At 49.5% G+C, this 15,920-nt stretch overlaps 1 protein-coding gene across 6 annotated transcripts; it reads right to left on the reverse strand.

The window, feature by feature from the left end:
• Positions 1-152: 152 nt before the first annotated feature.
• Positions 153-15,754, reverse strand: Smagp (small cell adhesion glycoprotein). Of its 6 annotated transcripts, none has more exons than NR_104337.1 (4): positions 15,563-15,754; positions 15,001-15,069; positions 1,443-1,523; positions 153-772 (listed from the first exon to the last, which is right to left on the reverse strand). NR_104337.1 is itself a non-coding variant. In NM_001033872.2 (4 exons), exons 2-4 carry the CDS (start codon positions 15,032-15,034, stop codon positions 662-664), a joined length of 294 nt encoding a protein of 97 aa, NP_001029044.1. In that variant the 5' UTR covers positions 15,035-15,069; positions 15,563-15,754; the 3' UTR covers positions 153-661. The 6 variants fall into 6 exon arrangements, 4 of the variants coding, with proteins under 4 accessions (NP_001029044.1, NP_778157.2, NP_001272343.1 ...); NR_104338.1 differs by having other exon boundaries at positions 15,373-15,754; NM_001033872.2 differs by having other exon boundaries at positions 153-840.
• Between the last annotated feature and the right edge of the window lie 166 nt (positions 15,755-15,920).

Here is a 15,920-nt window from a genome sequence, read left to right on the forward strand (position 1 = left end):
TTGTCTGGGACAAACCTGGGTTGTCCTCATTGCCAACTCCTGAATAGTTTTGAGAACTGTAGAACTTCCATTAAGTCCTTAGAAAGATAACACATACAGATGAGTTAAATAAGAGAAAATGATGTAAAAAGCTTAAGCAGAACAAGGAAAAATTTAGTTCTTGAAAATGAAAATCTGATTTTCATAAGTTTAATTAGGATAAAAACAGTAGAAGTTTGAGGCTGATTGGGGAACAGTGGGGCTCAGATCAAACAAAGGCAGTAACATTCTCAGACTCCTATCCCCTCCCTGGTCTGACCCCTCCCTGTGGTGTCCTGCCTCCAGAAAGACTGGATAGCACTGACTGGGGCTATTGGTCGTCAACTAGGGAGGGGACAAAGTGGACCAGCATGTGACCTCACTTCCAACTCAGGCATGGCCCCTCTTTGGTGGTCGGTTTCGAGCACTGTCCTTATCAAGGCCCAGCATCATGAACAGCTTTCTCCGTGTCTCTGGACCCTGGAGTCAGTGATTCCGGTATTGGGGGCTGTGTCCTGGGAGGTGAGTGGATGTGCCAGTATCACCCAACGCCACTCCCTGGCTTTAGAGCAAACGTTCCCTAACTACAGAGGCAGCGGCTTAGTGTTGGAGCCAAGAATTGGCCCCTCCAGCCTGGGAAGCATTAGATGAAGTACTCTTCCTTCTCTCTGCCCTTGGCTGAGTCAGTCTCCATCTGGAGGATGGCGCTGGGCTCCCCTTCTGCAGGCTCATAGGTGACGTAGCTGCCTTTGTTCTTGTACAAGTGAAAGAAGATCAAGGTCACCACCGAGAGCAGGGTGAGGAACACCACGGTGATAACAACTTGGAAGGGAGAGAGAGGGAGAGAGGGAGACATGTTTCAGTACTACAAGGGGCCCTCTGAATTAGGCCATTACTTCCTAGTGGGGTGCCCCTCGAACACAGCTTGTCCAGGGCACAGCATCCAGAGGTTCTTGGTACTTGGCTATAGACATGCTGTTTTGATTTCTGACAAAATTCAACTTCCTCCCAAACCAGTTTCTGATGATCATGCTAGAAACCAGGAGGGAAATAAATAGCTCATGCCAACAGGAAGGGTGTTTTAAATACAGAGCTTCCTATGAGAGCCGCTCTGGTTCTCCCCACTCGCTCGCTCTTCCTCACCCACTCGACAAGCCACATATACCCTCCTCCCAACCCACACACCCCAGCTGAGCAGCCACATAACCGTGCCTGTGCATGGTCACTCCCAGCCTATCCCTTATGGTCATGCCTCTGGGTCTTTCACAGCTATGCATGTGTCAGACCTACATGCCAGAATGAACCCCGTTACCCTGACGATGTCCTTCCTGTATAGGGAACATCTTAGCAGTCACACTGGGTTCCAGGCTGAGCAAGAGGTCTCAGTTCTGAGGCTCCTTGAATTGGTACACTGGCATTATTACCTGCAATGAGCGCTGTGCTGGCCTCTTCAGCTTGTGGGGACAGGGTCTCAGGGGCCTGAAAAACCGGCGTGGTCATCAATTCTGGGAAGTTGAGGAAGGGGGAAAAGAAAACGGTGAACTCTTTGTCTTTGGCATTCTGTCACGACACCATCCTGGAGAGTTGCTCAGTGGTTAGAGCACAGGCTGTTCATAATATGTAACTCCAGCCTGTGTGGCCACCAGGCACACATGTACACAAATATCCATACAAGGAAAACACTCATATTCATAAAATACAGATTTAAAAAAGTTCATCGAATAGTGTCTACAGGAACTCCAAGCAGAAAATCCTGGAAAACAGAGATGGAAGCAAACTATTTCCAAATGACAACATTTTTATGATTTTCTCTCTGTCCAACACAATAGTTAAAAATAGGGGCTTGAGCTAGGTGTAGTGATGCACACCTTTAATGCTAGCTAGCACTTGGGAGGCAGAGGCAGGCAAATCTGCATTCAAGGCCAGCCTGTCTACAGAATGAGTTCCAGGACAACCAGAGCCACAACATGCGTGAGACCTTGTTTCAAAAAACAACTAAATAAATAAACAAACAAATAGGAGCTTTTGGCTTGGGGGTGGGGGTAACATGCTTTTAATCCCAGCACTCAGGAAGCAGAGGCAGGCAGGTTTCAGAGTTCAAGGCCAGCCTGGTCTATATAGAGAATTCCAGGCTAGCCAGGGTTATTGAATGAGACCATGAGGGGGTTGGGTTTTGCTAGGTGTGGTGACATGTCTATAATCCCAGAACTCAGGGCTGAGAAAGATTGTTCAAGATCCTCCTGTACTATATAGAGCTCCAGGCTACAAATACAATCCCTGTCCTTTGCCAGCTGTGCGCCCTTGGATAAGAAAGAATCACCTAACCCATCTGCATCGCTCGCTGCAGATGCTAACGGGGTGACAATACCTAGTTGTACGATTGTAACTATGACACTACGACAGGAGGGTTATAGTAATGTAAGGGGCACGTTGAGTGCAGAGAGAGAGAGAAGGGGGGATGTAAACGTCTGTGTCTCTGTGTGTCTGTGTATGTATGTGGTATGTGTCTGTGTGTGTGATGCAGCATCATGGTGTATCCAGTACATTTTGCAGCGTTCTACATACTCTAACATACTCCTGCCCGTGGGGTGTACTTGTGGAAGTCACAGGGGACGAGTTCTGGGCTCCATCCTCACCATCCTCTCGGTTTGACACAGGATCTCTTCCTGTCCTCTGCTCCCTACACTGGCTGGCCTGTGAGGAGTCTCCTGTCTCCACGTCCCACCTCACTATGGCAGTGCTGAGCTGGCAAAGGCATGCTGCTGCCAGGTGCCCTTCACCTTTAACCCCGGTGTTTAGGAGATGGACAGGTGGATCGATGCGATTTCCAGGCCAGCCAGTACCAGTGGGAATGTTTCTAAAGCAAAACAAATGCATGATACCACCTATGGCTTTACTCAGGTTCTCATGCTTGTACAGCAAGGGCCTTGCCCACCGAGCCTTCTCCCCGGCCTTACATATTATAAACGTGATTTCTAAGTAATAAAATACTATTCTTTTTTTTTTTTTTTTTAAGATTTTTTAATTTATTTTATGAATATGGGTACAGTGTTGCTGTCCTCAGACACACCAGAAGAGGGCATCAGATCTCATTACAGATGGTTGTGAGCCACCATATGGTTGCTGGGAATTGAACTCAGGACCTCTGGAAGAACAGTCAGTGCTCTTAACTGCTGAGCCATCTCTCCAGCCCCATAAAATACTATTCTTACCCTGCCCCAAATCTTTTACTTCTAGGACAGGGTCTGCACTTTACCAGGCTCAGCACAGGGCGTCTAGTACCCAGAACCTTCCTGCATTCTATCCTGTATCTGTCTGCCTATCCTTGAAGCTCCAAAACCCCAAAGTCCCAAAGCCTGAATCTAAAGTAATTACTCTGAGTCAGGGCCTTACCAAACTATGGTCTAGAAGGTCTCACTATGTAGCCCTGGTTGGCCTGGAGTTGCTCCATAGTCCAGGTTGGCCTTGAACTCACAACGATCCTGCCTGCTTCTGTTTCCCCAGAGCTGGAATTAAAGCGATAAAAGACTGTGTGATACCACAGTCTTTCCTTAATTAGCATTTTTGATATAACTGCTGAAGATGGGACTTGGTAAAGGTTACTGCAGGATCCAGGCTTTCAGAGGAAAATGGGCTGGCCCTCTCTGCAGGAGCTGCCATCTACTTTATGCCATCTACTTTATTTACCTAATGGCTTGTTTGAACCTAGAATCACAATCCTCAAGAGCTGGAGGCATGGGCTTATAGTGAGTTCTAGCCAGGCTGGGGAAAGACACTATCTCAAAAGAAAGAAAATAAAACCATGGGGGGGGGGTGCAGAGGAGAGAGGAAGTGGGGGGGGGGGCAGAGAGAGAGAGAGAAAGAGAATGAGAATGAATGAATGAGCAGAGGGAGGGGGAGATTAAAGGGGTAGGAGAGAAACTCTCAGCACTGTGGCCCAACTGCTTTGCCAGGAGCCATGCTAGGCACGCGGGGGACAGAGCAGGGCAGGACCTGCTTCACACCCTACCACGTCTCACACCCTACCACGCCTTAGAGGTTCCATCAGCTGAACATCCCAGGATCAGAAAAGCAGCAGAGGGGCCTGGTTGGTATTTGTGCCAGGGGGTGGTGGAAGCCATTGAGTGGCACTAGGACTGGGCCTAGAAAGGGCTACTCTCATCAGAGCTGTCGAAGGAACGCTAATGTGGTTCCACGGTGCATGGGTGAAGTGACATCAGTCGCTGTGAGCTGGGGCAAAAGGGGTCAAGAGTAAAGGGTCAGAGAACAACAAGAACCTCGTGAGTGAATTGCCCTTGTTCCCACAACCGAAAAAGCAGAGATGGGCTGTCAGGAATGCTTTCCAGTATCAAGGCCAGCCCAACCCTTTTTTTATTTGGGAGTGGAGGTGGGGATGGTGAGAGAGGTCTCTCTGCAAAGTCCTGGCTGTCCTGGAAGTCACTATGTGGTCCAGGCTGACCTTGAATTCATAGAGAACCACCTGTTTCTGCCTCCTGAGAGCTGGGACTGATTTATGAAGTGATGTTATGAGGTGATGTTATGATAGCTTGAGGGAGCTGGCTCTCGCCTACCAAGGGGCTGCAGGAGACTGAGCTCAGCTTATTAGGCAGCCATGCTCAGTCACCCTGAAGGCTCATTCACACATGCTTTTCATGTGAATTATTAAACCAACATTGCAGGCCTAGTGTGTAAATAACGTGGGAGAACACCCACAGAGCTAGGATGTAGTGTGCATGAAAGCATGTGTGTGTGAGATGAGAAAGTGTGTGGTGTGTGTGGTGTGTGTGAGTGTGTGTATATGGTATGTGTGTATGTGAGTATAGGGAGATGTGTGTGTATATGTATGTGTGATGTGTATATAAGAGTATATGTGTGTGGTGTGTGTATGTAAGTATGGGGAGATGTATATGTGAGTGTGTGTGTGTGAGTATGGGGAGGTGTGTGTGTGGTGTGTGAGTATGGGGAGATGTATGTATGAGTGTGTGTGAATACATTTATGTGTGAATATGTGTTTGTATATGTGTGTGTGTATGTATGAGTATGTATGTGAGTATGTGTGAATATGTGTGTATGAGTGAGTATGGGGAGATGCATGTGTGAAGGTGTGTGTGTGTGTGGGTGGGTATATATGTATATGTGTGTGGAGAAATGCTGCTCTTGCAGAGGACTGGGTTTGGTTCCCAGCACCCACGTTGGATGGCTCACAAGTTCCTGTAACTCCAATTCCAGGGGATCCAGCACCTTGCTCCAGTCTCTACAGACACAGCGCACACACGTGAAAAATCACATGTTAATAGTGTTACTTAAATGATGAGGGCCAGCAAGATGGCTAGCAGGAACAGGCACTTGCTGTGCGGCCTGGTGGCCAGAGTTCAAACCAGAAAATGACCTTGAACTTGTGACTCTGTGGCCTCCACATCTGGAGGGCTGTAAAGGCATGCACCCTATGCAGGTTTTAAGAAGTGCTAGGGATCAAATTCAGGGCTTTGTGCACACTATGTACAAACTTTGCCAACTTAATGAGTCCATACTCAGCCATAGATTTTAAATTATTTTTGGTTTTCAAAACACAGTTTCTAAAAAAAAAAAAAGGCCGGGCGTGGTGGCGCATGCCTTTAATCCCAGCACTCGGGAGGCAGAGGCAAGTGGATTTCTCAGTTCCAGGACAGCCTGGTCTACAGAGTGAGTTCCAGGACTGCCAGGGCTATACAGAGAAACCCTGTCTCAAAAAACAAAAAAACACAGTTTCTCTGTGTAGCCCTGGTTTCTGGAACTTTGTAGACCTGGCTGGCCTCTAATTCACAGAGATCCGCCAACCTCTGCCTCCAGGTACTGAGAATAAAGATATGTGTCACCACGCCCAGCTTAAATTTATTTTTTGCTAAAAATTTATTTAGAGGCAGGGTCTCGATAGGTAGTTGTGGCAGGCCTCAAACTCAAGAGTCCCTCCTGAAGTGCTAGGTTTTAAGGTGTGAGCCACCATGACTGACTGACTTTGTTTTGAAGAAAATGGTTTCTATAGAGCATGCCTTTAAGAGTGGCAGAGGCAGGAGGGTTCTTCAAACTCAAGGCCTAATCTACAGAGCCAAGTCTCAAATAAATAACAAAACAAAAACAAATGGAGAACAGTATTTGCCCACCAGGACGAAGATCCGCCCACCCGAGGACACGCCCACCCGAGGACACGCCCACCAGACTGAGACTTTAGGTTCAGACGCTAGTCAACCTTTTTATGGAGGTTATTACTGTGTTTATGTGGAGTCTGATTATAAAGGTGCACAAGTGTTCCTGGTCTGCCCATTCCTGCTTTTCCTGTAAGTCTTCTAGTTTTCAGTGTGATTTCAAAATGTGAGTCATTTACCAAAAAAAAAAAAAAAAAAAAAAAAATGCGCACCAAGCTTTCTAGCAGAAATGCCCAGGTTAGAAGCCGCCTTGAACTTGTCAAGAAGCTCCGGGTAGCAGACAGATTACCAGGACAATTTACAAAATGTTATATTTGGATTGAGCTTGAGGTGTGGACTTGAAGGTGTCAGGTTAGAGAAGAAAAGCAGGGTCCCTGAGAGGAGGCTGCCTCTGTCTCTAAACAGAGAATGTTTTGGGTTTTTTTTTTCTCCCAGTAGGGAGCAGCGGGAATGGAGAGGACAGGAGGAAGTGGGCTCGAGAGAAGAAAGGCTGAGCTGGGCGTGGTGGCTCTCGGGACAGTAATTCCAGCAATTGGGAGGAGGACTGTGAGATGGTTTGAGGCCAGTGTGGGCTACATAATGAGACCTTGTCTCCAAATCTGGAAGGGGGGGGGGCGGAAGCACAGATACAAAACGATCTGTGAATGACAGCCAGAGAGGCACTTAGAGTTCTAACTAGCAACTGAGCTCTCCCTGGCCGGGGAGGCCTGTGCAGAGGGAAGGGTCGAGTCATGGAGGTCTGCTTTGGGAACCTTGGACTGGAGACAGTAAACACTATGAGCCAGGAAGGGAGCCCTGTGTGAGAAGCTACTTACTACATTCAGATGCCACGCTTAAATAAAAAGTCAAGTCGGGAGTGGTGAGGCACACTTATAATCCAGGCTGAGGAGGGAGGGCTGCCTTAAACTCAGGGCCAGCTGAGGCTCCACAGGGAGGCTCTGTCTCAATGCCTAAAAATGTCAATAGCCCGGAGCAGTGGTGCCTGCCTTTAATCCCAGAATCTAGGAGGCAACAGAGCCACATAGGGAGACCCTGTCTCAGATTTTAAGTCTGTGCAAGTAAGTGATTGAGTGTGTACTCTGTGCTGGGTTCTGGTCACAGATCAATCAACAAAACAGGCAAACTGACCTAGCCTGTAAATTCCCTAAGGGGCCGGTGAGATGGCTTGGTGGGTGAAGGGGCTTGCTGCTCAGTGATGTAAATCTCAAAACCAAGGTTTGGTCTCTGGAATATGCATAAAAGGCAGGAGAGAACTGATTCTACAAAGTCGTCCTTTAACTTCCACAGGTGTGTGTGCGATGTGTGTGTACACACACACACCGCGCACACACACACACTCTCTCTCTCTCTCTCTCTCTCTCTCTCTCTCTCTCTCTCTCTCTCTCCCTCCCTCCCTCCCTCCCTCCCTCCCTTCCTCTCGGCAGCAGGAACATTGAGAGTTCAAATCCAGCCTGAGTTATACAGCAAAACCCCGTTTCAAGAAAACAAACACAAATCAAATGATAATAATAAAACCCTGCCAAAGCACTACCTCCACAGGTCTCCTCAAATGTAAACAGAGCTCTGGCCTGCAGTCTGCTTCTGAGTACAGACTCAGGAAACAAGGGAATGATGTCACCGGATGCTCACAGAAGCGCTGTTTCCGAATCCCAGGATGCAGCATCTCCATGCCCATCAGCAGGCAAACGGGTAAACAAAACAGAGCCAAGGCAGACCTGGGGTTTTATCCTGCCTTAAGACATGACAGAGCTAGAGGGAAGGAAGGCTCTGTGTGGAAGGCTCCGCTGTTCTTGCAGAGGACCAGGGTTTAACTCCCAGCACACACACACAACACACACACACACACACACACACACACACACACACACACGGCCACTCACAAACACCTGGAACCCTAGTTCTGGCTTCCGAAGGCACACATACACATAAAACAAAAATAAAGGGGAGGGGAGCTAATGTGTGGAACAACACAGATGACCTCAGAGGACCATGCTGCCAAGGTAAATGAGCCAGACACAAGGCCAAATACTGGCTAGGTAGGTGCAGCAGTGCAGATTTTAATCTCAGCCCCAGGAGACAGAGGGATCTCAGAGATGGAGGCCAGCCTAGTCTACCCAGAGTCCAGGGCATCGAGGGCTGTGCACTGAGAATATATCATATTAAGACAAGTATTATATGATTGCAGAGACTAGAATTAGAGGAAGTTGTGAGCCGCCATGTGGGCTCTGAGAATTGAACCGAGGTCCTTTAGAAGGGCAGCCACTCTCATAACCACTAGCCCATCCCTCCAGTCCCCTTCCCTCACTTAAAGACAGATGTTTAGCCCAGGCTGGTTTGAAACAATTGATTCTTCTGCTAGCACAACCTTTGCAGGCTGTGTTGTAAGAGGCAGCCCGGGGAATCTGCAAGTATAGACCACAGAGGGAAGACCACAGAGGGAGGACCACGGAGGGAAGAGCATGGAGGGAAGAGCATGGAGGACCTCAGAAGGAGGACCACAGAGGGAAAACCATGGAGTGAAGCTAGGCTCTGCTCAGAACAGGCGAGTTGAGGCGATTGAAGAAAGACAGAAAATACACTAAAGAGAGGAGGAAGAGGAGCACCGTGGTGGTTGCTGGTTTGAGATATGTGGAAAAACAAGCAAGCAAGGGACAGGTTGTAGGGTGTGGGAAGGAGCTGCAATTTTAAATAAGATAGTGAGGGAAAGTTCCTGAGAGGCACCCTGAATAAAGCCTTGGAAGGTTGTGAGGGAGGCAGTCATGCCAACATCAGGGACATCAAGGTCAAAGTAAGGCGGTCTGTAATGATGGAAGGCACCTGGGCTGCAGTGTGCATGTCAAAGGTGCCTCATGGAGGTGGAGGCAACTTGGAGGGAGGGAAGGGGGGATGAAGCCACAGGCTTCATAGCACATGAGCCCCTCTGTGGCTGCAGCTGTCAGTGAGACAGGGAGCCACCACAGAGACGCATTTCCACAACAATGTTAACGGATCTTGTTAAAATGCACACTGTGGGGTCTGGAGAGGCCTCAGCTGTTGCAGCACTAACCACTCTTCCAGAGGATCTATGTTTGATTCCCAACACCTACATGGAATGTTCTGGAACTCCAGTTCCTGGGGGATCTGATAGCCTTTTCTAGATTCTGCAGGCGTTGCATGCGTGTGACACACAGATGACATAGACATATGCAGGCAAAACATTCACATACATTACATAAAAATGAAAAAAAATCTTTTTTAAAAAAAATTGCAGACATTGGGCTGGAGAGATGGCTCAGCGGTTAAGAGTGCTGACTGCTCTTCCAGAGGTCCTGAGTTCAATTCCCAGCAACCACATGGTGGCTCACAACCATCTGTAATGGGATCTATTGTCCTCTTCTGGTGTGTCTGAAGACAATTACAATGCACTCATATAAGTAAAATCTTTAAAAAAAAATGCAGACCTTGATTAGTAGAAGGGGCCAGGGGACCCTGGAATTCCAAATATCACACTGGAAATCTTTTTTTTTTTTTTTTCCAAGACAGGGTTTCCCTGGCTGTCCTGGAACTCAGAAATCCGCCTGCCTCTGCCTCCCCAGTGCTGGGATTAAAGGCATGTGCCACCACGCCCGGCTCACACTGGAAATCTTGAGACCACTGTATCCTGAAGAGGCTCCATCTGTCTAGTCTACAGGAGGATGACTGTATGTGGAGGGTAATCAAGTTTTCAGGCTCAGCTGACAGCCAGCGGCAAATGCCAGGCCCTGGGAGGGCACTGTGGACTTACCCGTCCACCACAGCTCCATGTATCGGTCCGGGACACACCATCACAAGAGCTGTCAAAAGTTATGACCTGCTTGGATTTGTGTTGCTGGATTGGCAACTGAAGCTGGGTTTGTGCGCACACAAGCCAGGGGACCGTGCTCTACACAGCGCAGCAGGTACTCAGCCAAACTCTTTAAAACACAGGGTGGCTGCTGCTGTTTTATGCAAATAAATTCTGGGTTACTTGCTCTGTAGCAACCCATAATTCAAACAAATTGATTTTAAGGGATCCCTCTGGGGCTCGGACAACAGGCTGAAAGTGAAAAGAAGGCAGAGGCTGACGCACCCTCAACACCCAAAAGGGAGCCTTTCTCCATTCACCTTGAAGCCTTGGGTATATCAGCAGCCCAGTGAGAAAGTGGCCAGATCTCCTTTGAAGCAAGGACCTGGACAGGATGTGGGGTGGAGTCGCATGCGTGTGGGCTGAGTAGCTGGGGAGGAGAGGTTTGCTCTTACCCGGGCTGGGGAAGCCCTCTGGAGGAACTGGGTAGGGACAGGGCATGACTGCCTATCAGATATACAGGAAGTCAAGAATAAGTCTGGACCAGATATTAAGAAATGAGAAAAGGTGGGTTGGGTTACCGTTCAGTGGTAGAGGGCTAGCCTGTCCACCATGTGCATGGCCCTGGATCTGATCCCTAGCAGTGGAAGAAAGGCAGACATAAAATGTAAAGGTCATTAGCATACTCAAGACGGGAGGCTGGGAAAGATCACCCTAACCCAGTAACCCTAACCCTGAGTGACCCTGGCCCTAGGTTGGTAGGTCAGTACAAAGGCGGCCAAATCGATCAAGCACCTGGACTCTTGTTGCATTTACCCAAAATAGGACCCAGAATGACCTTCGCAAGACGAGTTCTTTCTGGCTTCGAGTTGAAGGCAAAGCTGTGGTTTAGGGTAGGTTCCGGAAAAAATGGAAGAAGGAACCTGAGGCAGAATATAAATAAGCTGTGTGTGTGTGTGTGTGTACATGCATGTGTGCTATGTGTATGTTTTGAGACATTTGTGTGTGTGTGTACATGCATGTGTGTGCATGTGTGTGTGTTGTGTGTATGTTTTGAGACATTTTACTATGTAGCCCTGGCTAGCCTCAAACTCCTGGAGATCTGCCTGTCTCTGTCTCCCAAGGGTTGGATTTAAAGGTGTGTATCACCACACCTAGCTCAAGGTGTATTCGTAAGGAGTTTTTCTGTCCAGGTGTGTAAGGAATGGGGCTGCAGCTGGAGCCTGGAAGGAGAATGGAGAAATGCCAGCAGGTTTGGGTACGGATTCCCGAATGACTCAGACAGAGCAAACAACTGATAGGGTGCCTGACGTGAAGTCCCTGAAGCAACAGAGGGCTTGGCTGCAGACAGCTGATCCAAGATCCCAGTAATCAGAGAACCTGGACATGGGTGCGGTGGACACCACTGGCAGGAAATAGGGAGATGAAGGAGGTGGAGCCTTCAACAGGAAATGGGGAGATGGTGGAGGTAGAGACCTTCAGCAGGAAACAGGGAGATGGTGGAGGTGGGGCCTTCAGCAGCTCTTTTCTGGGAACTCCGACATGCTCAAGGTGGCCCTTGAGAGTGAGGATGGGCAGGGGGCTTCAGGGGACTCAAAGGTTGGATGTGAGGGTGAGGTTCTCCCCCCCCCCAGTGGTTTGACCTTTGACCTTAGGTGCTCTGTTGACCTTAGCTGCTTTTGAATCTCTATTGCAAACCACACCTCCCGAGTGCTGGTGTTACACACATGCCCCACTCAACAACAACAACAACAACAACAACAACAACAGCAGCAGCAGCAACAGCAAAGCAATCTGAATCCAGGAGCCCTGGCTCCAAAAGGAGGAGTCTGGGCAGTAGGTGCACCAGTGCTTGTGAAGGTCGCTTGTGGAGGTCGCTTGTGGAGGTCGCTTGTGGAAGGCCCTAACTTTGACCCCCAGTTCCTGCCATTGTGGAGGTCGCTTGTGGAAGGCCCTAACTTTGACCCCCAGTTCCTGCCAGTTTTCCCAAAGAAAGAAACAAGTTCTCCCTCTCTCCCCTTCTGAGCTTCCAAGAAAGGCCGCACTTCAGGGTAGGTAGGTAGCCAGGGTAGAGGGCCACCACTTTAAGGCTCTGCCCAGATCCTAACCACCACAGGCCTTCAGATCCCTCACACAGCTGTCTTTGTGTTGACCCAGATCCTAGCTGATTCCTTTGTGCCTCCTGTCTCCAGAGCCGCCAGTTCTCTTATCGAGAGGAGGCATCAGATCCGTTGCCACCTGAAGCTGCCAACCTGCTTATTTGCTCTAGACCTGCCTGACAGGGTCACTCCCACAGCCCTCGGTCCTTAGGAGTGCCAGCCGGAATCCAGTCCCTCTGCCCTGCATATCTGCTGTGACCGGCAGCTGGGTGGGCAGCTGGGTGAAGGAAACCTCCGGAGCAGTAGACCATGCCAGAAAGAACACACCTGGGGAATCACTCAGGCTGGGCACAGCCAGCCCTGCTTCCTCTGCTCTGATCAGCGGCACGACGGGAAATTTTCTTTTGGTTTCTTTCTTTTAAACTGGGCAGTTTTTTGTTTGGTTGGTTTAGTTTTTGGTTTTGGTTTTGAAATCACTGAAAACTTCTTAACTTTCTTAAACTCAGATTTTGTTTTTTCGATAAGATGAGAATAAAACCTTCTTAGTGTGGTGAGAAAATTGTTCAGTGTAAAAGTGCTGAGTATCCAGCACGGCACCTGGGAGGAGGCCACTGTGAACCCTGGGTGGCATGGGGTGGGGTGGGGTGGCCAGACCTCCTGAGACAGGGTTCTGACGGACCGAACATGGCCAGCAGCTTGATCCACAATAATCTCAGGGGCCTATGACAATGTCTTTTAGTGATTTTATTTTAGTGACTTAAATTTCCTTTAAAGTCAAGGTAATAAATAATACTAAGATTGCCATATCAACCAATTAGTTATTCATTACAATATCTTCATCCATAAGTACTCATTGTTATAGACATAGACATTATTATATTAACATTATATTAATGCTATATACAAGGTCTTATCTTGGTGGCATTGAAAAACATATTTTAAACTGTTTGGGGTTTTTTGGGTTTGGTTTATTTTATTTTATTTTATTTATTTATTTTAGGGAATCCTGGCTGATCACTAGCCGTCTCTCTTGTGCTTGGATGTATGCTCAGACCTAGTGGGCAGGAAACTGTGTGCTGCATCCTACAAGTCCACCCACCCAGGACACTTGTTGAACCAAGAACACACAACTCAGCAACAGTGTAACACTATGATTTAAAAACATGCAAGGAGCCAGTGAGTTGGTCCCCAGGTGAAGGCACCTGCTGCCAAGCCGGACCTGAGTTAGAAACCCAGGTGGTGGAAGAAGAGAACTGACTCCAGAAAGTTGCCCTTTGACCTCCAGCATGTGCAAGCTGAAGAGGGGGGACAACACACAAGTGCACACAGACACACATATGTACAACATGAATAAATAAATGTTTAAGAAACAGACATAGTGCCGAGCAGTGGTGGCGCACGCCTTTAATCCCAGCACTTGGGAGGCAGAGGCAGGATTTCTGAGTTTGAGGCCAGCCTGGTCTACAAAGTGAGTTCCAGGATAGCCAGGGCTATACAGAAAAACCCTGTCTCGAAAAACAAAACAAAACAATCAGAAACGGACATAGTCTCCAACAAGACACTTTTCTCCAGATGTCCAGGTGACCAACAAGCACACAAGAACATGCTTGGACATCACTAGTCACTAGGGAAACAAAGTCACAACGAGACACCATCTCCCACCCACTAAGACACTAGTGCCACACTTGCCCTGAATAACACACACCTGTTAGAGAGGGTGTGGAGAAATCAGAACCTTTGTATGCTGCTGGTGGAGATATAAATAACACAGCTACTAAGAAAAACTCTATCATGGTTCTTTTCAAATATATCAATTGCTATATATTAACAACAACTCCACTTTGGGATATACATCCAGAAGAATTAAAAGTAAAAGCAAATGTCAACCAGAACAGACGGCATGGATGTCCCTTGAAGTATTGTGCTAGATGAAATAACCAGACGGGAAGGGGTAAACACTGAGCCTCACTTCACTCTTCTAGAGACTTTGTTGCAAAGCTCGCCTCCCACTCCAGAGCCTTTACCCACCAGCCTGAAGGGCTGTCCTCCGTTCCTCTTTGCCCACCACTTCTCACCAAGCAGCAGTCTGAATCACGTGCTCCACTAGTTCCAGGAGAAACTGCCTCAGATTTTGCCTTCCCCGGGTTCTCCCTCCCCGAACTTCATATCAGCAAAAAACAGTGTCCCTCAAAGTGAACGTTTGTTCTATACATAAGAAAACAAGTTAGTTCCTCCCACACCCAGGCTGGCACAAGGTGAAACCAATTAATATGTAAATATCCGTCAGCGCGCCAGAACCAGCCTGATTAGGAAAGGAAAGGTGAGACTCAATTCACCACCTGGCTCCTAGAATTTTTAAACACACCCCACATCCCTCTAGCCCAGGCTAGACTTAAATTCACTATTTAGCTGAGGATAACCTTGAGTTTCTGGTACTCCCGCCTCTACGTCCCAAGTTGCAGGGACTGCAGGCACAAGCCATCAAAATGGGTTTCATCTCAAGTTCTCTACCAATTAAGCGACATCACGAGTCCTCCCGGTTATCTTTAGAAGATTCCCTTTCTCCTTTACTTAACTACTGGGGTGAATGTAAAAATGGCTCCTTTGGGCATCAAAGAACTTCCTAAACCCAGGTGACTCGCAGTGCTTGGAATTGGTCCGGTCCAGACTTGAGAATAAAATAGCGCAAAAGGGCACACTGAAGTTGAATTCTGTTTTCTTGGAGCTTTTTCCTGCGTGAGGCCCGACAGCGGGTTGGTAGGGGTAGGGTGGGGTGGAGTGGGGTGGGGATGGGTGAGTCTTCCAGTCTACACTGAGTGAGGCCTCGCGGAATTCCAAGACCTGTTCTGGGGTGGGAATTCTTAAACAGCCCCCCTACTCCATAACTTTCATCACCTACCTTCAGGAGAAGGTGTGGCCGGTAGGTTGTTCATCGTTGCTGAGGGCAGGCTATTTCGTAGGGTCAGATCTGTGGGAAGAAGGACGGACAAGAATGAGGTGGACGGGCTCCTGAGGTCGCAGGGCTTGTAGATCCCAGGAGAGCCTCGGGCGCCAGGTTTTCCCCGAGTCCCTTCCCCTGGATATATCCACTCTCTTCCTTTCGGTTCTAATCAGCTTCCATAAACAAATCCTTCCCCCAAGAGCTGACCCTGGTCGCAGGGTCGGGGAATGGGTGGCGTTGGTGACCCTTTCCCCAGGCCTGGGAAAGTTAAGCAAGGGTCGGCCCGGTTGCGCCCATGAGCGATCCGGGTCCCTTAGCCACCTGCATTACCTGGGCTTCCAGGGCCAGGAGCCCCGCCGAGCCGTCCGCTGGGTGCGCCCCGCTCCCCGGGGATCCCGCGTGCCCCGGGCCCGCGCCCTGGCCGTCGAGTGTCCCTGCAGCCGCGCAGTACCCGTGCGGGTCAGGTCGCAGGCGCGCGGCGGCCGAGTGCGGGCTCCGGGCTTCCGCGCAGCGCGCTCACCTTTCCAGTCCGACGGGCGGGCAGGGCCGGGCGCCGCGCGTCCTTTTGAACTCGCCGGGGTGGGAGCGGCCGAGAGTCGCCGGAGCCGCGCCCGGGACCCCGCGCCGAGCGGCCGCCGAGCCCGGACCGCGGTGGGAGGGACAGGAAGGAGCTCGGGGCCGCCCTCAGCAGGTTCCCCCGGGAGGAAAGGCCACTGTCCGGAGCCGCTCCGCCCCCGTGCCGGGCTCGGCCGGGGTCGGCAGCGCCAGCTGTAGGGCGAGCGAGGGGCGTGTCCCGCGGGAGCTCAGTCACGCGTGGGCCCTCTGGAGTCCGCGACTTCGGGGCGACTTAGCCGAGCACCTCCCGGGGCCACCTGGAC

Source organism: Mus musculus, chromosome 15 (assembly GCF_000001635.26).
Source record: "Mus musculus strain C57BL/6J chromosome 15, GRCm38.p6 C57BL/6J".
NCBI lineage: Eukaryota > Metazoa > Chordata > Mammalia > Rodentia > Muridae > Mus > Mus musculus.